This window comes from Phaseolus vulgaris, chromosome 5 (assembly GCF_000499845.2).
Source record: "Phaseolus vulgaris cultivar G19833 chromosome 5, P. vulgaris v2.0, whole genome shotgun sequence".
NCBI classification, from domain to species: Eukaryota; Viridiplantae; Streptophyta; class Magnoliopsida; order Fabales; family Fabaceae; genus Phaseolus; species Phaseolus vulgaris.
In genome coordinates this window covers 28,830,330-28,851,566 of record NC_023755.2, presented here as the reverse complement: position 1 = coordinate 28,851,566, position 21,237 = coordinate 28,830,330, and the positions used below count along the sequence as shown (strand labels likewise).

Sequence of the window (21,237 nt, the reverse complement as noted above, 5' to 3'; positions counted from 1 at the left end):
CCAAAACACAAGTAACCAAGCCAAACTCACTTAGAAACCCATTTTGAACAACAAACCCATGGATAGAAACTAAAGAACACAACATATAGCATTTATACCCATGGAGGACGTGACCAAAACAGCAAGAACAACCAATTTGCACCGATTAAAATTGAATATAAGTGCAGCAAATGAAAGAGGACATCATAAGGAAGAGATTGCACCGATTGAAAGTGAAAACAAACAAGTAGAACAAAAATGGGTAATTTGGAATGAAGGGAAAATGGACTTATGTGGATGAAGCTCTTGGAATGTGCACGCCACTTGAAGGATGGTTGGCTTCAAGATGAGTGTGGTTGCCGCCACTTGAGAGCCCAAGAATTCACTCAAGATAAGACTAGAAGAGAAGAAGACACAAGTCTCTCTCACTCACTCACCAAATTGGTAGAGGTTCTTTATTCTCAAAAATCAATCTTATTATTTCAAAGACTCAAGCCCTCCTTTTATGGGGGAAGGACCGGTCACCAATTACAAAGAAGCTTACAAGAGAAGCTTTCCAAGGTAGCCTATAACTCTTCCACTTCTAGCGCCTAAAATGGACAGTGAAGGGGCACCTTCTAGACTTTTCCTAAAGCTAACGCCTATAGATGTTATACACAAGAGGTGTCTTTAAGGTTTCCCTCTTTAGCACATCCTAAAGCTATTCTATATTATTTTACAAATTTATACAAAAGAAACTATAAAGAGAAATATTAATTAGAGCCTATTCTTGAATGCTTGTAGTCTTCTTTTGGCTTTAGGCTTGATCCTCTCTTTATTTAATTCTTCTTTAATTTTTGAGAAGACTAGAAGGAAGAACTTTTTAAATGTTTGGGTGGATGGCCTCTTCCTCCATTAGTAAAATCCTCTCCTATTTGATCTCTATCAATCACTGAGCTGATTGCCCGATCGGTGATGGAGAAGTATAGGCGGAGAGGAACGTCATGCACAGGTTTACCGAGCACTAGTGGGCTAGCCAAGTACGCCTTTAACTTGATTATTGCTTCCTCGCACTCGGGGGTCCATACGAAGCGATTGTTTTGCTTCAGACATTGGAAGTGCGGGTAACCACAAGAAATGGGGCAAAACTGCCATTTGCCCAGTCAGCTGTTGAACCTCCTTGACAGTAGCAAGACTCCTCATCCTAATGAGGGCGCCACACTTATCCGGATTGGCCTATATGCCTCTCTCGGTCAGCATGCATCCCAGGAATTTGCCTACCTCGACCCTAAACAAACTGTTTTCGGGGTTTAACTTCAGCTTCTACTTACCCATAGTCTCAAGCAATTCCTCCAAATCCGCAACATGTTGTTTTTTCCTCCTCAGAAGTAACAACCACGTCGTCCACGTAAGCTTGCACGTTTCGCCCGAGCATAGGGGCGTGGATCCTGTTCATCAGGCATTGATAAGTAGCGCCAACATTTTTTAGGCCGAATGGCATGACCTTGTAGCAATAGATGGTGTGTTCCGGCATGAAAACAGTCTTATCTTCATCGTTTGGATGCATCCGAATCTGATTCTACCCCGAGAAGGCGTCTAGAAAGCTCAAGAGTCGGCATCTCGAGGCGCTATCCACCAAGGAATCAATGCTCGGCAGGGGGGAGGAGTCCTTCGAGCAGGCCTTGTTTAGGTTTGTGAAGTCCACGCACATCCTTCATTTGTCGTTGGTCTTTCGGACCAACACCACGTTTCCCAACCATTCGGGGTTTTGAATCTCCCTGATATAGCCGACATTCAGCAACTTTTACGACTCGATCTTGATAACTAGGCGCCTTTCCTCATTAAACTTTCTCCTTCTCTGGACCACCGGTCCAACCCTGTTGTCCTTAGTAAGCCTATGGCACAGGAAATCGGGATTTATCTCAGGCATGTCGGTTGAAGTCCATGCTAACGCATCCAGGTGTCTAGCTATCACCCTGGCTATCTGCTCTTGCAGCTCTTTCCCCATAGAGACACCAAGCTTGAACAACCTTCCTTCAATCTCCCTTTCTTGGACGTCGCTGGCTGGTCCTGATCGAGGTCGGTGACTGAGCTCAGTCTCGAAGACTTCGGCTACCTTTCCTCCCTGGAAGATAGTGGCAGCGTTGTAGCTCCTCTTGTTCTTTAGGCTGCTCTCGTAACATTTCTGAGCGTCCTTTTGGTTGGACCGTATTGTGATCACCCATCCCTCGAAGGATGACAACTTCATCTTCATATGTTTTGTGGATGCAACTGCTTCTAACTTGTTCAGTTGATGAATGTGGACCAGAACAGCATGTCTATCGAGCTTCCTTGATCAATGAGGGCTCAATGCACCTTTCTTCCTACCATGACGACGGATATTACCACCGGGTCGTTGTCATGAGGGACCACACCCACCAAGTCTGCCTTGGTGAAATAGAGATTCGGGTCCGGGGTGTCGTCGTGACTTTTTATCTCTAACGTCATTATTGCCCTCGCATACCTTTTGCTTGGTTGCCATGCTTCCTCCACCCGAGAACCCACTCGAGATCGTGTTGAGCTCTGCATGTACGAGTATGTCATGCGGTGGGTCCCCCAGAACAGCTTCCCCATGTTGGTCTTAGTCGTTAACCTCGAGGTATTCTTTCAAGAGGTCTTCCTTCAAAAGCTCGGCTAACTGATAGCCTAAAGCCATGCACCGCTCGACACCATGTTTGGACCCCTTATGGAACTCACACCAGATGTCTTTCCTTCCCCTGAAATTCCTGTCAGCCTTCTGGGGGAACCTCAACTTCTCGACTACTGCGGGTATGGCTATCAATTCCTTGTATGATACACGAAATTTGGGGCGGACCTCCTCATCCTTGTTTCTTTCTTTGAACCCTCCCTTCTGGTAGGGATGTTGTCTTGATTTTGGTTTCTTCCCGACCGAGGTTTCGTTGACTGTCATAGGCCGAGAAAGCTTGCTTGCCTCTCTCAGTTTAGACAACCGAGAATAAGAATCGTTGTTTCTGGCTAACACCACTTCCTTAGTGTTGATGTGAGCAACTGCTCTTCGCCAGATTTCAGAAAAGGTTTCGGTCGGGTTCCTTATAAGGGAATCGCAAAATGGCCCCAAGGCAACCCCCTCCTCGAAAGTTGACACCATGACATTCTCATCGTGGGTCCGAAGTGTCACAGTGAGAGCCCATAACCGATTTAGGTAATCCTTCAATGTCTCTCCTTCCCTCTGACGCACATTGAAGAGATCATACAGAACGGGGGGTTTGACCCAGTTTGCATGAAATTGTTCTCGGAATAGGTTGGAGAACTGGGCGAAAGAGGAAATATGGCCATCGGGGAGTCCACTGAACCATTGTATGGTCGTGCCTGTGAAAGTTCCCATGAGCATCTTGCATCGCACGACATCTGAACCTCCCGAGATTATCATCTGGGCATTGAACGCAGTGAGATGACTCTCGGGATCTTCCACCCCTGTGAAAGCAATCTTGGGCACTACATAATGCCCAGGCATTGGCTCGTCCATGATGACCCACGAGAAAGGATCGAGGCAGTCTCTCTCAGGCAGGTTCGTCTCTCGCTGTCCCGGGATACGTCGATCACATCGCAGATCCTCGTTGGTTTTGTGTAGCTCTTCTCGTAATTTCTCTTTCTCCTGTCTAGATTGTTCGTTGGCTTCTTAGAGGGTCCTAATGGTCTCCATAAGCTGCTACAAAGTGGGGGCCTCGCCTGTACCTTCTTGCACCGTTGGTACTTGCCTTGCGTTCCTCATCTCCGTCTACGAGTTTGAACAAAGTGTGGATGGCATCAGGTTTTAGCGGGCACCACGGTGGACGCCAAATGTTCTTGTCGATTGACTGCACTGCTAGTTTTCATAGGGTTAATGCACCTTCTTCAATATCTCTCTGAATTGCTTATAGTATGGCTCCGTTGGGACAGAGGGCGCTTTACCTGTTGATGACACTCCGACGATCAAGTCAGCTAAGGCTCACCGAAAAGTAACAGTTTAGTAAAATGTGCGAAAAATAGCGTACCTTTTCCTGGAGACCTATTCTCCTTTTTATCACTGCCCATGCAACATGCAACCACTCTCCCTGGAGCTCAACAAATCTTAACTAAAAATAATTACATTAAACTTTTATTGGTAATAGAAAACCACCTGCCACCAGCACTAATGATCTTCAGGTGTCATCCGCAAGCTCACTTTCTGTTACCCAAGCGCCTCCCTATTGTACCGACCAATCCTCAGACGTCGTTGACTGCTAGTAAAGGTGGGCCATGTAAGCTGGGTCCCACAAGCGGTACGCCTAGAGGGCCTCGCAAACGGTACGCCCAGAGTGTCGAGGAGTGGTCAGGCGTCAGTCACCAGGATGTGCTGACGTGTCCTCGAACATCGGCGAGTTAAACAGCGGAGCTAGGCCACAAGAGGTGGATCCCAGACAACACACCAGTTATCAGTAGGGAGAAGCCTAGATCATGAAGGGCCCATAGCGCATTCAGGCGTAGCACAAGTAAAGAGCCACTAGAAGAGCTAAGGCCCATAAGGGTTACATTCCAGGGGCAAGCTGCATGCATGGCACGTGAACAGCTAGGGCACTCCCAGGACGAATGGCCCCAGAGATTAGGTGCACAAGTTGGTACCTAGGTGGTCATCCCGTCAGAGGTTGCACTCCAGAAAGGGAGCCTTACGCGCTAGATTGCCCTCAGAGTGGGTGATAGTGGTGCTAAGGCAAACCCCCAAAAACCCTAATACGGGTAGCGGAACCTTAGAGTATATAAAGGGAAGTAATAAACCTAATAAGGGATGCAACATTTACGCGATACACACACAGTTTTACACAGAGCTTTTACGGCTAAGAGTTTTGGTGTTTCATAGCCCCAGTATTGACTTGAGCGTCAGAACGCAAACGGCCTCTAGGGCGCCCCTTTGCCTTTGCAAGTTCAGGTGTTTGATCGAAGAAAGGCATGAACGAAGGCAGAGAGAATTGGGTGTGTGATCGTCGTAGACGTACGAAGGCAATCGAGTCAACCGGTAGGAACATATTACTAGGGTTAATAGCAACTAGCCACGTGTAACAGATATGCAACAGAAACATGCAACAGATACGTAACAGGGAAAATATTGCCACATATTAACAATAATAACAAAATTATATCTATCACCCAAATATATCTTTTAAGGATCGTTGGCCAAGGTTTGCTTAGGCCCAAGCACCGAGCAAGCCCCTCGTGGTACGAAAGAACCGAGCAGGCCTCGCGTAGTGCTAAAGAACCGAGTATACGAAGGTACTACTGAGAATCGGACACTATCAGTACACATAACATAATTTAAAGAAACATAAATAATATTAAAATTATCTAAATAAATGAACTTAACTAACAAAATTAATTTAAATTAATAAAATGGAAAATTATAAAATTATATTTAAATATAAAAAATTATTTATTTATTTCTTTGAATTTTAAATTATTTTTTCTTTTGTTTATAATTAAAACATTAATTTCTTTTAATTAAATATAATGTGCACAAAATTAATTATCATTTATTTCTCCTTTATTTATATACAAGGGTAAATTTGTAATCTTACAATTTACACAATTAAAAATAATTCAAAATATCTTTACAACCATCACATCACTCACATATTTCAATAAATTCTCTTCACACATCCACTCTAACATACCTCAATCCAAACACCCTCAACTTTCTTCATACTTTCTTCACACTTCCACTCCCCCACACCTTCAACTTTCCACTCTCACGCACCCTCTAATCCAAACAAAGCCTTAGCCAGTGTTTGGATCTGGGAGTGGTACTGTTGTCGACGACAGATGTTGAGTGCCACCCCTGTTTGCTTCCAGAGTTGCATGCGGGGGAGGGAGGTGATGGAGAGAAAGGGAAGGGGTTACGCGATCAGCTGAAGAATGAAGAGAAAGGAGATAGTAGTGAAGGGAAAGCCACGTCACACATAAGAACTTACGAATCTACCCTTCCTTTTCTTCATTCATTCTTCACGAGCTCTCTTCCATGCACTTGCACTTTTTACGCATGGCATGTGAAACTTCAGAATTCACTCAAAGAAACTCAAACTATCTTTACAGACTTATGAATTGGTTCACTAGGGTTGGAGAGGTTCGTGAGGCATCAGAGTGGTAGGGGAGTGAGTTTCGTAGTGGTTGTTTGGTCTCAGGTTAGCATTGCCTTGATTTTGTATAGCACATAATCGATTATGAGTGAAAAAAAAGAGAGTACATAATTGATTATGCTGTTAAAAACAGTGGATAATTGATTATGCTCTTAGGATAATCGATTATCTCTTTTTTTTCAACCATAATCGATTATGCACTCTGCGTAAAAGTGAGGGTAATCGATTATGTATTTGATAATTGATTATGTTAGTTTTTTAACTGATTATGTTAATTTTTTTTTCAGATTTGTGAATTTTTGTGTTGGTTGATTTTTTTTTGTTTTATAATAATTTGTATTGTTTTGAAAATATTATTAGTAATAAAAATAATATAATTATTTTCATAAAAATTAATTATATACATTAATTTAAAATAGAAATATTAAGATAGTAATGAAATTTATATTATATTTTTTAAAATTAAATAAATAAATTACATATTTTTGCTATTGAGAATCCATCTTAATGAATTTGTCTTAATTAAAATCCATTTTAAATCTAGACCAAATTAATATAATTATTGTTTTTTATTGATTAATAGGAGTTTTTTTTTCATAAAACATTGAATTTTCTTTTCTGTTTTTAGAATATTTCTTTATTTTTTAGATTCTTTTATTTATAAAAGTACTTTTTAACATTTATTTCTTTATTAAAAAAGATTTGTTTTTATTTGAAATTAGTATTTTGACAGTAGGAAAATATAAACTGCATTTTTTTTCTCTATCCAATCATTGTGTATTAAAATAATACAATTCATGTATTAATTTATATATGCTTTATTAAGAGATATTATATACAATCATTCAATATTTAGGTGTATTAAAATAATACAATTCATGTCTTAATTTAAATATATTTTATTATTTTAAGATATTATATACAGTTGAATGATGGATAGAGAAAAAAAATGTGATCAAAATTGAATGTAACGATTGAATTATTATTATTAATATAAATTAAGTTTGTCAAAATTAATTATATGCATTATTTAAAATGAAAAATATTAATATAGTAATGGAATTGATGTTATATTATTTATAATTGGCCTCATTACATTATACAACACATGATTAAATAACAACATACATCTGCCGTATGCAATTTCGATAACACGTATTTTGAAGGTGTATGGCTCCGACTTGTCAAATGAGGCACCAATAGTACTAGTATGGAATCATTACTTTGGGAAAAAGAGTATGACAAAATTAAATATATTCCAGGTCAAAGGTGTATGCCAGCTTGGTAGGCCTCACCAGGTAAACGAAGAAGATGATGAAGAGGATCAATTGGCACAAGAAGATGTTCAAGGTGGTGAACCTGAGCCTGCAATCCCCAATCAAACCGAATTGTTACCCCAAATTTTGACCGGCATAGAAAACATGAATACCCGGATTGACAGGGTTGATCAAAGAATGAACCGAATTGAGGATACTCTGGATTCGACGTCATCAAGGCCATTGATCATTATGTTATTGTCATTACTATTTTTATTTATATTTATATTTTTTCATGTTGAACATTGATGAATTGTTATTGTTATTTTTCACGTTGAACATTGAGATGTTATTTAATATTAAAGTTTTCATGGTACTTATTTAGATAATGATATTGTTTTGAATGCAACTTTTTTAACATTTAATTTATATTATGCATAAATCAAATTTAGGCTCCATTACCTTTATTGGAGCATTACTTTTTATATATATATATATATATATATATATATATATAATTTAAAGAATCATAAATAATATTAAAATTATCTAAAAACATTAATTTAACTAAATAAATTAATAAATTGAAAAATAATATAATTATATTTATATTTTATATTTTATTTATTTATTTGAATTTTACATTATTATATTATTTTATTTATAATTGAAATTTTAAATTATTTTAATTGAATAAAATGTGCACAAAATTAATTATCATTTATTTTTCTTTTTTATACACAAGGGTAAATTTGTAATCTTATCATTTACACAATTAAAAATAATTCAAAATATCCTTACAACCATCACATCACTTCATATTTTATTCAATCAACTTTTCTCACACATCCACTCTAACATACCCTTATCCAAACACCCTCAATTTTCTTCACACTTTCTTCTCAAATCTTCACACTTCCACTCCCCCACACCCTCAACTTTCCACTCCCCCACACCCTCTAATCCAAACAAAGCCTTAGAGTGATGTGTGAGAAAAGTTTATTGAAGTTTGTGAGTGAAATAATGATTGTGAATTTTTTTTAATTTTTTTAAATATATACAATGAAAGTTTACAAATTTACCTTTATCTTTAAAAATATTTAAATAATAAAATATAAATATTTTGTATAGATTTAATTTAACTAAAGTTTTATAAATTATTTCCAGTAATAATACCTTTGAATAGTTATTTTTAAAAAATAGTCCCTTATCGTTTTTGGAACATAAAATTTTTCATCAAAAGATTTATAAGTAATATAATGTATGTGATTGAAATTTATTTTTTAATAAAAAATAATTAAATTAAAAATTATTTAATATTTTAAAATATTAATTAATTATTTTATATAACTTTTTATAATTATATGATTTATTTTTATATAAATTTATTTTTTATATTTATTATATTATATAATTATATTATATTATTAAAATTAATTTATATTATAAAATTTATATACATCGATTATATATAAAATGATTACATATATAAATTTTATAATTCGATTAGGCTAACATATATAATAAATTATGCTATAAAATTTATATACATAGTCAATTGATGTTTCTTTTTAATAATACAAGGAACACAAAATCACTCATTTTTTTTTTCTTTTTCACCTCTTCATCCTTATACATTTATACATCCGTTTGCGTGAATAATGCAACTTTTATAAATAAAATAAAATAAAATTGTGACACGTCTAAAACTGTTAAATAACTTTGAATGCAATTAGAAGTTTATATTTTTTGAAATTCAAAAGTGTAATAGGATTGTTCTCAAAGGTTTAGGACTGAAAGAATGATTACCTTTCTCCTCGGTTGGTTGATTTGTTTTTATCTCCTCTATTCTCGGAACAATATCACAACTCTCCCATCACCATTTTCCTCCTCGTCCTTGTAAACTCCAAGCTCAGATGGTACCTGTAAAAGACACTCTGACACTCAAGTGAGATCTCAGTATTCGGTGTTTGGTACAATTAATGTGTGATGATGACGTACCTTTTTCTCGAAATGTGTAACTATTTATATAATTATCATCGGCCCTTTGTTATTGGACCAGATTAGGATTTTGGATCATGATTAAGAATGTATTACCTAATGCTTAATCATTGTTTGGTCTTATTAATCTCCTGTAAGGCTTAATGAATATGGTTGTGTCTGTCAACTCTAACCGTATTGCGAGACTTTCACCTGTCGTCTGGCCCCGACTAGTACATTTGCCCCACAAGCTCGAGGAGCTTGAATCCGAAGAGTCTACTTGTGACGATTGTGCTGTTTGAGGTGAGATGTGACGTTGGCGGCATCAGATGCTTGACGAGATGTGTGTAATCATTACTTAAGTTTTTTGGCGCCAATCGATGGGAACTATTGGATCAAGGAAGATCTAGTGGTTGAGATTAAAGGGACGTTTAGTATTCCTCTCTCCTCGAAGGCTATAAATAGTGGTCCCCCATAGCCTCGTCAAATGCTTGCTTGCTCCGACTTCCGAAACCAAATCATCCTGACGAGGTGTTTTCCATTTATTCTAAGAGGTTAGTGATGTCTTCTTTCAGCTCTTCCACTTCTACTTCGTCTCCCTCTTCTTCCTCTTCTTCTGGGTCATCCTCGATCGAGACTTTGTTGGTCGGGATGCTTCAAACCTTACCCTCCGTGACTCATGAGATGGATTCTCTTATATCTGACTCGGTCAGGGGTAATGATCTAGATGCGACTGTAGATCGATTAAACCCTACCAAGGAGTCGTCCCACGGCGTGGGATTTTATTAGGTTGACTCTAAAGTAGCTGGGTATACTACTTGGTTGGAGCCAGAATACGCATCTAGGAAGCTGAGAATTCTATGACTGACTGCTCCATCGACTAGTCGGTCTATATTGGGTAAAGGGTGGGAGTCTTTTGGACAGGCCTTGTGTTGAACCAAGTGGTGTTCAAGCTTTGAAGAATCCAAACCCTTTGAAGGATGTTGAAGCCTTGGTTGTGCTTGTTGTTGTTGTGCTGTCCTAGATAGGTTCTGGGGTAGATTGTGTATTGTAATCCACCTCTTCATTGAATCCAAAGCATAGGCATTATCAATCTTTTTGAAAGAAATTTTTTTTTTCAAACTAAGTTAAAAACAACCGATTGGTTTGTCGAAACAACCGATTGTTTATACTTAGATGTTTTTAGAAAAGATTGAAAACTGTTTTTCAAATGGTTGAGCTGTTAAAACCAAAACAACCAATTGATTCGAGGAAACAACCGATTGTTTGTTTTGGTACCATAACAGAAAAATTGTTTTATATTTCACTGAGCTTTAAATGAATTAACTGCATACGCTCCAGTTTTTAAATGCTTTGACCAATCCTTTAAATGCAATTAATAGTTTGTTAAGATTTGATAACAAACAATATCTTTGACTAAATTCAGAAAAACAGATTTGAGTAACAAGTTTTTGAATAGAGATTTTGAGATTTTTCAAAGAGTTGAGATTGCTTAGAGTTTGTGATTGATCAAAGTGTGTGGAATAGGATTTTGGCTTGTATTGATTTCAGATTATCTTCTGTAAAAAGTGTAATCCTTGTACTCTGTTAAACAAGTTTCGTTTGTGTGTTTGCTGAGATTTACTGTGTGTTCTTGAGGGGATCAAGATCAGCAATCTTAGTGTTGGTGTGTTGGCCAAGACAAGTGTGTCTTGAGGGGATCAAGGTCACTTTCTTGGTTGTGGTGTAAGTGATCAAGGTGTGGTTGCTTAGTGGATTTCCTCAGTTGTTTCTGAGAAGACTGGATGTAGCTCTGGGTTTAGAGTGAACGAGTATAAACATCTGTGTGCAATCTCTCTATCCTTAATCTCTTTAAATTCAGTTTTGATTTTGTATGCTGGTATAAACAACTGATTGTTTCTGCGAAACAACCGATTGTTTTTCTGGTACTGTTGTTTTTGCTTGCTGTTTTGGCAAACTGGATTCCTTATCAATTGTTTCTTGAGATAATTTCATTCTTGACTTAAAAGTTTGCGAAAACCCTCTTTAAACAATTCACCCCCCCCTCTAGTTTAAAGCCATCCATTCTAACAATTGGTATCAGAGCTTGGTTCTTGAAAGTTATTCAAGTTGATCCTAAAATTGTTTTTAAAATGACTGATAGACTACCTTTTGGGGAAGGTGCTTCAATCAACAGACCACCTCTGTTTTGTGGTTTGAATTACCAGTTTTGGAAAGTAAGAATGAAAATATTTATGGAATCTCTTGACAAAGGAATTTGGGATGCAATTGAAAATGGTCCTTTTGTCCCAAAGTTTGAAAAAGATGGATCTGTCATTGAAAAGCCTTGGTCTCAATGGACTGATTCAGAAAGCAAGAAGGCCAAATTTGATTGCATTGCCAAAAATATGAGTTTTTCAGGGTCTCTCAATGCAAATCATCAAAAGAAATGTGGGACACCTTGGAAGTCACTCATGCAGGTACAAATGAGTTAAAGAGAGCTAGGAAGCATACTCTAATCCAAGAGTATGAGATGTTCAGAATGCTTAAAGGTGAAACAATTGCTGAGGTGCAGAAAAGATTCACTCACATCATCAATCATCTCATGAGCCTTGACAAGACCTTTGAAAAGGAAGAGCTGAACATCAGGATCTTGAAATGTCTTGATAGAGCATGGCAACCAAAGGTAACTACTATTTCTGAATCTAAAGATATAACATCATTAAGTATGGCTTTTTTGTTTGGTAAGCTTAGGGAACATGAGTTAGAGATGAATAGACTCAATGTTCAAGAAAGTGAAGACAAGCACATAAGGAGCATAGCCTTAAAAGCTTCCAAGCACAAAGGAAAACAAGAATCCAGTGATGATAGTGATGATGAAAACCTTAGCTTGCTGTCAAGAAAGTTCAGCAAATTCTTGAAGAGAAACCGCAACAAGGACAACAACAAAGATAGGTATGGAAACAAGAAATCCAATGATTTTAATTCCAATAACTATACTTGTTTTGGTTGTGGTGAGCAAGGTCATATAAAGACAGATTGTCCAAACAAGAGCAAGGAGAAAAAGCCTAGCTACAAGGAAAAGAAAGGCAATACAAAGAGAGCCTACATAGCTTGGGATGAAAATGAGGTATCATCATCAAGCTCTTCATCAAGTGAAGATGAAAAAGCAAGCATCTGCTTGATTGCTAAAGATGATGATGAATCTTGCAGCTCAAGTGAGGTTAGTTCATGTGCTTCTTTAAATGAACAAAATTTTAGTGAATTGCTTGAAGCTTTTCAAGAAACTCATGATGAAGTTAATCGATTGGTTCTTTCAAACAACCGATTGAAAGAACTTAACAGCTGGCGGGAAAAGAGAGTGAAATCACTTGAAGATGAGATTGAAAAATCTAAAAATGATTTCAAAAATTCTTCTTGCAAGTGTGACACTCTCATTTGCGAAAATTGTGAAAAGCTTGAGAAAAAGGTTCATTATCTAGTTGACACTGTGGACAAGCTTTCAAAAGGGAAATCTAACTTTGAGAATGTCTTGGCATCTCAAAGCTGTGTTTTTGGAAAGGCTAGTTAAGGTTTCAATCCATAGAATCAACAAGATAAGTTTTCAAAAAAAAATTCAAGAAAGCCAGTAAAACAACCGATTGTTAAATCGAAACAACCGGTTGTTACATGCTTTTATTGCATGAAAAAGGGCCATTCGGTTAGATTCTGCAAAATAAGAAAATTTTATGTTCCTAGAGGCTACATGAAATGGATTCCTAAAGGGTGTGAGGTTCCAAATGAGAAAAAGAAATCTATTGGATCCACATTTGTGAAGGGACCAAATCTTGTTGCTTGAAATCATGCTTGTGCAGGAATTCTAAAGAATTGTGAAGGACTAAGTCATGTGATCAAGTTCTTGGAAGAAAAAGGCCACCATTGAAGCTGAATCAATGCTCTGCATCTGTCCAAAGGCCCTCAACAGTGAAAAGAGGCTTCTTGATCATAAAGCACATGGCTCATTGAAGGAATAACATAAGGATAAGACTTTCCTTTCTCTGTTCTTAATTTCTATTTTAAAGTTCTTTCTCATGGTTAAAAATCTTCTTCAAAATGCTTAATGTCATTTGCTTTGAACTTTCTCTGCTCATGGTTAAAATTCAAAATCAGTTTTAACTGCTGCAGAAAAACAACCGATTGTTTCTTCGAAACAACCGATTGTTTTGAGTCTGACAGCACTGTGAAGAAATCAATTTAATTTCTATTTTGAATTTCTATCCGTTGCAGATATTTTTAAAGAGAGAATCCTTGGTCAAAGTACCTGTGTTGAAAGTTGATCACATTCAGAGAGAAGTTACAACAGTCATAAAGGAATATATTCCAAAATCTTGGAAATTCAAGAGCCTTAATGACTAGTCAAAGATCACATGTGAAGACCATGTGATTTTCAGCTTTTTATGACGTTTTCTGTGCAGGGCAGGGTCAAGTCCTCTCTCTCTGAAAATCTGATACCCACTCATATCATTGAATGTTATTTGATTCTTTTACTGCTATAAATTTTGTTGCAGCTGATCTCTTCCTCAAGAACAACCAATTGCAACATCTATTGCAACATCTCTTGCAAAATATGTGAAGTGAGCTTTTCTCTGTTTTCTTCTTTGCCATCATGGAATCAACTCCTCCCACCTCAGAGAGAGTCAAAACCAGAGGTGTAAGGTCTGGAGGAAGGCTAGAAGGCTGGTTTTCTGGAGACAATGATCTTATTGAGAGGTATAGGTATGAAACAAGTATAAAAAAGATAAACAACCCCAAGGTTGTGTGCTTTGATTGGCTGAAAAGTCAAAAGCTTGATAATGTAAGGAGGTTGTTCAAAGATCAATCTCTCAGAAAGTTCCTGGAGATGAAAGGAAACATCTACCCAAATTTGATAAGGGTGTTCTACACAAATCTCAAATTTGAGGGAAACAATCTAGTTTCTCATGTAAAAGGTGTAGAAATGGAGATAACTCATGAGGTATGGGCTGTTGTTGCTGGTCTCAAGTTCTCTGGCCTTAGAATCAACAAGGGAAACCTTGGAGTAGTGGAGGATTTCAACAAAATCTAATACTACAAGAGTTGCTTGAAGAATCAACATGCTCAAGTTAGAACATGCTCGGTTGGAGGTCTAAAGCTTGATGAAAGGTTGCTAGCCCTCATTGTGACTTGGATTCTAACTCCAAGGGGGAGCAATCATTCTGTGCTTACTGAGGAAGATCTAGTGTATATCTTCTGCATCATGAAGAAGATCAAAATCAATTGGATTCACATCATCAAAGAGCACATGCAAAAGGCTATGAGGTTAAGTGACTATCACTATCCATATGTTGTTTTGGTGTCTAAATTTCTACTCTATTTTGAAGTGAACCTTGAAGATGAAACATCTGAGTTGGTCAAGTCAACTCAAGAGTTGAACAATGGATCACTCAGCAAAATGGGTTTTACCAAAGTAGGTGGCAAATGAATTAGCAAAGATGGTGACCTTGGTGCCTCATCTAGTGATGCTGCTGATCTTGAACAAGAAGAACCTGCTGATATGGATGTTCAACATGAAGATCCACCTAAAGATTATCAAGATGTTGGACCTAGTGCCGGTGCTGGAAATCAAGAAGAAAGGATGCAAACCATGTCTCCTTTTGAGAGACTCATGGTAAATAGGCTTGATAGCTTTGCGGAGAATCAAAGGAACCTCCATGATCTCTGTGTCAGTAATTTCCAGAGGATTGACAACAGGTTTGACAGCATGGATGCACGCTTCATGACTTTAGATGAACAGATCGAAGCTGTCCAGAACTAAATCTTTGATCTTCAGTTTGTTGATGATGATGAATGAAGAAAATCAACCGGTTGATGTATCGAAACAACCGATTGTTTTTTATGGTTATATCAGTTTATCAATTTTCTTTCTTTCTGTTGTTGCTGTTTTAATTCTGATGTAATCAAAACAATTATCTCTTGTTTTATCTCTTCTTTTTGTCTGTTTGTGAAGACAAATAGGGGGAGATTTATATGTTGTGTTTGATTTCAGTTTTTATGTTTTTCTGTAAAACAGTTTGCTATATTTTGAATGTTGTTTATCCTGATATTATGCTCTGAATTTTTGTATTTGTTTCTGTGCTAACCAAATATCAGAAGTTCTATGCTTTGCTTAAAACTATATCTTGCAGGAACTGCTTCAGATTCAATCAGGTACAACACAAGCATCAGGGATTTGTCTTCATCAAATAGGGGGAGATTGTTGAACCAAATGGTGTTCAAGCTTTGAAGAATCCAAACCCTTTGAAGGATGTTGAAGCCTTGGTTGTGCTTGTTGTTGTTGTGCTGTCCTAGATAGGTTCTGGGGTAGATTGTGTATTGTAATCCACCTCTTCATTGAATCCAAAGCATAGGCATTCTCAATCTTTTTGAAAGAAAAATGTTTTTCAAACTAAGTTAGAAACAACCGATTGGTTTGTCGAAACAACCGATTGTTTATACTTAGATGTTTTTAGAAAAGATTGAAAACTGTTTTTCAAATGGTTGAGCTGTTAAAACCAAAACAACCGATTGATTCGAGGAAACAACCGATTGTTTGTTTTGGTACCATAACAAAAAAACTGTTTTATCTTTCACTGAGCTTTAAATGAATTAATTGCTTACGCTCCAGTTTTTAAATGCTTTGACCAATCCTTTAAATGCAATTAATAGTTTGTTAAGATTTGATAACAAACAATATCTTTGAATAAATTCAGAAAAACAGATTTGAGTAACAAGTTTTTGAATAGAGATTTTGAGATTTTTCAAAGAGTTGAGATTGCTTAGAGTTTGTGATTGATCAAAGTGTGTGGAATAGGATTTTGGCTTGTATTGATTTCAGATTATCTTCTGTAACAAGTGTAATCCTTGTACTCTGTTAAACAAGTTTCGTTTGTGTGTTTGCTGAGATTTGTTGTGTGTTCTTGAGGGGATCAAGATCAGCAATCTTAGTGTTGGTGTGTTGGACAAGAGAAATGTGTGTCTTGAGGGGATAAAGGTCACTTTCTTGGTTGTGGTGTAAGTGATCAAGGTGTGGTTGCTTAGTGGATTTTCTCAGTGGTTTCTGAGAAGACTGGATGTAGCTCTGGGTTTAGAGTGAACCAATATAAACATTTGTGTGCAATCTCTCTATCCTTAATCTCTTTAAATTCAGTTTTGATTTTGTTTGCTGGTATAAACAACCGATTGTTTCTGCGAAACAACCGATTGTTTTTCTGGTACTGCTGTTTTTGCTTGCTGTTTTGGCAAACTAGATTCCTTATCAATTGTTTCTTGAGATAATTTCATTCTTGACTTAAAAGTTTGCGAAAACCCTCTTTAAACAATTCACTCCCCCTCTAGTTTAAAGCCATCCATTCTAACACCTTGTTGAGGTTTGTGTAGTCGACGCACATCCTCTACTTGTCGTCGGTCTTCGTCACCATTATTGCGTTGGCTAACCAAGTAGTTTAGTGGGCTTCCCAGATATAGTCGACCATACGAGCTCTTCTGCTTCATTCTTCGTTGCCAACCTTTTTTCTTCACCTAACTTCCACTTCTTTTGGGCGACTGACCAAGCCTCCTTATATATCGAGAGCTTGTGTATTATGATATCCGGACTCACCCTTGGCATATCATATGTTGTCTATGTGAAGAGGTCGACATTTTTCTTTAATGCTTGGTGGATGATCTCGGCTTCGGCGACCGCCAAAGATGTTCCCATGCTAGTGATGTGTTCCTCATATGATAGAGAGACCTGGTGTAAATCCTCCCCAGCCTCGAGTCTTGGCTCGGTTACCTGGGGATCCAGATCAATCAAAGCAACTGTATGCTCTCTACACTCCGACATGGTCTCCTAAGAGGCTTCATCTTCAGACTCGCCGCATAACATTCTCGTGTGTGAGAATATCCTTAGAAACCAAGGGGAATTTCATGGCTAAATGGGGGGTAGAAACGATCGCCTCCAACCGATTAATAGACAGTTTACCTAACAAGATGTTATAGGAGGTGTTAGCTTGAACTTAGTTTATTTTAGGATTGCACATTTGATGGGTTGCACTTTGTTTATGGCTTTTGTATTTAAGCAGAATATGGTGAGAAAATATTTTGGTAAAAGAGGACTCACTTAACATGGTTCTAGCAAGTTCCTCAAGAGATCTGTTTTTTCTTTCTGCAACCCCATTTTGTTTGGGAGTTCTAGGAGCATAAAAGTTATGGAAAATGCCAAATTTTTCACAAAATGAACTGAATTTTTCATTTTGAAATTCCCCTCCATGATCACTACGTATGGCACAAATGTTACTGTAGTTTATGTTTTGTAATCTCTTAACAAGCTTTTTGAATGCAGAAAATGCATCACTCTTGGATTCCAAGAACAATGTCCATGTGAATCTAGAGAAATCATCAACTATAACAAGAGCATAGTAATTACCACCAAGACTCATGGTTCTTGAAGGACCAAATAAATCCATGTGTAGTAGTTCAAGGGGTTTTGAAGTAGAAACTACATTTTTCAGTTTGAAAGAATGTTTAATTTGCTTCCCCTTTTGACATGCTTCACATATATGGTCTTTCTCAAACTTGAGTTTCGGTAAACCCACAACAAGATCCTTAAAGATCGGCTTGTTTAGATGATGCATGTGAATATGTGTTATCCTTTTATGCCATAACCATGATTCCTCATGTTAGGTGAGAAGGCAGCCAATAGATGCAGAATGTGAGATATAAAAAAGATAAACATTGTTGATTCTTTTACCAATCAACAATACTTCAAGTGATTTGGGCAACCGTATCTCACACATGTTGAGTTTGAAGGTTACTTGATAACCTTTATCACACAACTGGCTTATGCTAAGGAGATTGTGCTTAAGTCCTTCCACAAACAACACATCATGAATTAAGAATGAGTTCTTATCACCAATGGTTCCTCTTCCAAGAATTTTCCCTTTGTTGTTATCACCATAAGTCACATGCTTGAGGAGAAGATTGACAAATTTAGTTTTATCCCCTGACATATGCTTTGAACAACCATTGTCCAGGTACCACATGTGCTTATTTTCCATCAACGAGCCCTGCAAGAGATAAGATCAAGTAGCAAGGTTTGGTCCCCTAACAAATTTGGGTTCATTAGAATTAACTGGATCATTAAAAGCCTTAGGATCCTTAGGAATCCACTTCATAACACCATTAGAAACAAAAAAAAAATCTAATTTTACAGAATGACCCTTTTTCATATAGTAGAAGCATTAAACAATCGGTTGTTTCGACTTTTCAATCGGTTGTTTTTGCCTAATGGTTGAATAAGGCTTTGAAACACCACTTTTCTTACTCTGTGGATTAAAACTCAGTCCAGATTTTCCAAAAACACAATTTTTAGATGTCAGAACAGTCTCAAAGTTTGACTTTCCTTTTGAAAGCTTATCCACAATTTTCACAAGATAGTCAACCTTCTTTTCAAAAGATTCACAATTTTCACAAACACTTGAGTCACATGTGCAAGAAGAGATTTTTTAAATCAATTTTAGATTTTCAAGTTTTCTAGCTCTTCTTCCAAAGCTTTGACTCTATTTTCCAGCCAATTATTCAAGCCTTTCAACCGGTTATTTGAAAGGGCCAGCTTGTTAGCTTTTTCATGAGTTTCTTTAAAAGCATTGAGAAGATGGATATAGTTTTCAAAATTAATTGAAGTGCTGGAACTTACACTGCTTGATTCGAATTCATCCTTTTCCATAAAACAAAAATTGGCTTCTTCATCTTCCTTTGATGATGAGCTTGAGGATGAATTATCATTGTATGCTCTTCTTGATTTGCCTTTCTTCTCATACTTCTTGTGACCCTTTTTCTCTGTGCTCTTTTTATTGGGGCAATCAACTTTAATATGTCCCTGTTCACCACATCCAAAGCAGGTATATTTGTTAGAATTAAAATCATTAAGTTTCTTGCTATTATACATGTTGGAAGATTGATTCTTGTTGTTGGTTTTCTTTAGGAATTTGCTGAATTTCCTGGTCAGCAGGCTTAGAGTTTCTCCTTCACTGTCATCACTTGAATCTTGACAGTTTTTGTGTCCAGCAGCCTTCAAGTTAATGTTCCTCACATGCTTATCCTCACTTTCTTGAACATTCAGCCTATTCATCTCTAACTCATGTTCTCTGAGCTTTCCAAACAGTGAGACAATGGTCCTAGATGTTAAATCCTTAGACTCAGAGATGGAATGACCTTGGGCTGCCAAGATTTGTCTAGGCACTTAAGGATTTTGATGTTGAGTTCCTCATTTTCAAACATCTTCCCAAGACTCATGAGGTGGTTGACAATATGAGTAAACCTCTTTTGTACCTCAGCAATTGTCTCTCCTTTCTGCATCCTAAGCATCTCGTATTATAGGATGAGAGCATGCTTCCTTGCTCTCTTCAAATCATTTTTTCCTTCATGAGTGACTTCTAAGGTATCCCACATTTCCTTTGCTGATTCACATTGAGACATCCTGAAAAACTCATCAAAACTTAAAGCAAATGTAACAATATTCTTTACAATACAATCATATTAAGCCTTTTTGCTTTCATGTTCATTCCATTAGGACAAAGGTTTTTCATAAATCACTTTATCATTTTCAAGCACAGGGAAAAAAAGACCATTTTTAATAGCACCCCAAATTCCTTTATCAATTTGTTCCGGCCGGTTGACCTGGGTCGTCTCTACGAGTGGCTTGTACTCACGAGCTAGAGCACCTTCGTTCCCTCTTGTGTATGAGTACCTGAAAAAGAAGAACAAAGGGGCGCCCTCGCAGCCGTTTGCACTCCGACGCTCAAGTCAGCCAGCGAGAAACATCAAAGGTGACGCACCCCCGTATCGGAGCACTTGAACGAATGCTCTGAGGGTGGTCAAAAACTGTACTCAAGGACTAAAACTGTGTTGCCCTAATTGCCTTGTGCTCACAGTTGGGTGCGCCGTCAAGAACAACTAGGGTTTAGTGCTCTGTGTAATTATGAAAGCGTACCTCTGCAGACTCTGTTAAGGTTACCTTTATAGCTAGGTTTCTTCTCTCTCCAGGTTGTTATGCTTTTGGACGCGTGGCTCGCATCCAGCCCTGCACGTGTCATCATCGGGATTGGGGCAACTTAAACGTCATTCTTTGTGTAGTAACCAGCCGCACAGCTAAGTCTTCAACTCAAGGGGCAACCTAGCACGTAATGCGCTGTGAAACACCACCCGACAAGGCGAGTATCGGATGCAACAAGGTGCATCATCTCTATGATATCGCTCGACGCGAATGGCACCCTTCTTACTGCTACGCCATGCAAGTTCTAGCTGGGGAAACAATGCCACCAACGGATGTCCACTTTGGGAATCTTGTCGCTGATGTGCAAGGTGTTTCCCCCAACCCACTCGACTTTCATGCCCCAAGCTGGTGCCACCATCGTCTTACTGAACTTACACGCTTGGAATTACCCTTCCGAGCCTTCGACAGCCTTAACTAAGTTCGCTGGGAGACCCGGCGACATGCTCCTTGTGGTGGTGTGTAAACCACCCGATCTCCTAGCATTCTCATACGGCGACTGCGACGCAACTTTGGTGACCGCCGGTTACGCACACTAGAGATCGGAGAACGCCAATCCACCGATCGGCGACTATGCCCACTTTCGAGCCATTCATCTTTTCTAGCCTACGCGTTCCATTGAGCACGCCCCACTCGAGCACGTGCAAGACGCGTCATCACGCCTGATGACCTGGTCGGTACACGGCCCATGGGCTTCCCTTATCTGGAGTGCAATGTATAACCTTATGGCCACTTGGGCTCTAACTTGAGCGTTGTATCTCTCGCGCCATCATACTCCGTGGGTGCCCCTTTGACTCGACCATTTATTCTGTGCGGAGGGTCCCACAGTGCCGCCACCCAACTTTAGGGCGAT

At 38.1% G+C, this 21,237-nt stretch overlaps 2 protein-coding genes across 2 annotated transcripts; both read right to left on the bottom strand.

Moving 5' to 3' along the window:
- Window positions 1-2,578: 2,578 nt before the first annotated feature.
- On the bottom strand, window positions 2,579-3,484 carry LOC137834257 (uncharacterized). Its single transcript, XM_068642318.1, has one exon. It carries the CDS (start codon window positions 3,482-3,484, stop codon window positions 2,579-2,581), a length of 906 nt encoding a protein of 301 aa, XP_068498419.1.
- Window positions 3,485-9,205: 5,721 nt separating this feature from the next.
- On the bottom strand, window positions 9,206-19,463 carry LOC137834255 (uncharacterized). The gene is made up of 3 exons (XM_068642317.1): window positions 19,029-19,463; window positions 18,148-18,399; window positions 9,206-9,283 (listed from the first exon to the last, which is right to left on the bottom strand). Exons 1-3 carry the CDS (start codon window positions 19,461-19,463, stop codon window positions 9,206-9,208), a joined length of 765 nt encoding a protein of 254 aa, XP_068498418.1.
- Window positions 19,464-21,237: the final 1,774 nt, after the last annotated feature.

Coding starts and splice junctions, on each gene's coding strand:
- LOC137834257 (XM_068642318.1), bottom strand. CDS start 3,484: ATGGACGAGCCAATGCCTGGGCATTATGTAGTGCCCAAGATTGCTTTC.
- LOC137834255 (XM_068642317.1), bottom strand. CDS start 19,463: ATGAATAGGCTGAATGTTCAAGAAAGTGAGGATAAGCATGTGAGGAAC. Junction 18,400..19,028: donor ATGAATTCGAATCAAGCAGT/GTAAGTTCCAGC, acceptor TATCTCTTGCAG/GGCTCGTTGATGGAAAATAA. Junction 9,284..18,147: donor TGTGTGATAAAGGTTATCAA/GTAACCTTCAAA, acceptor TGTCTTTTACAG/GTACCATCTGAGCTTGGAGT.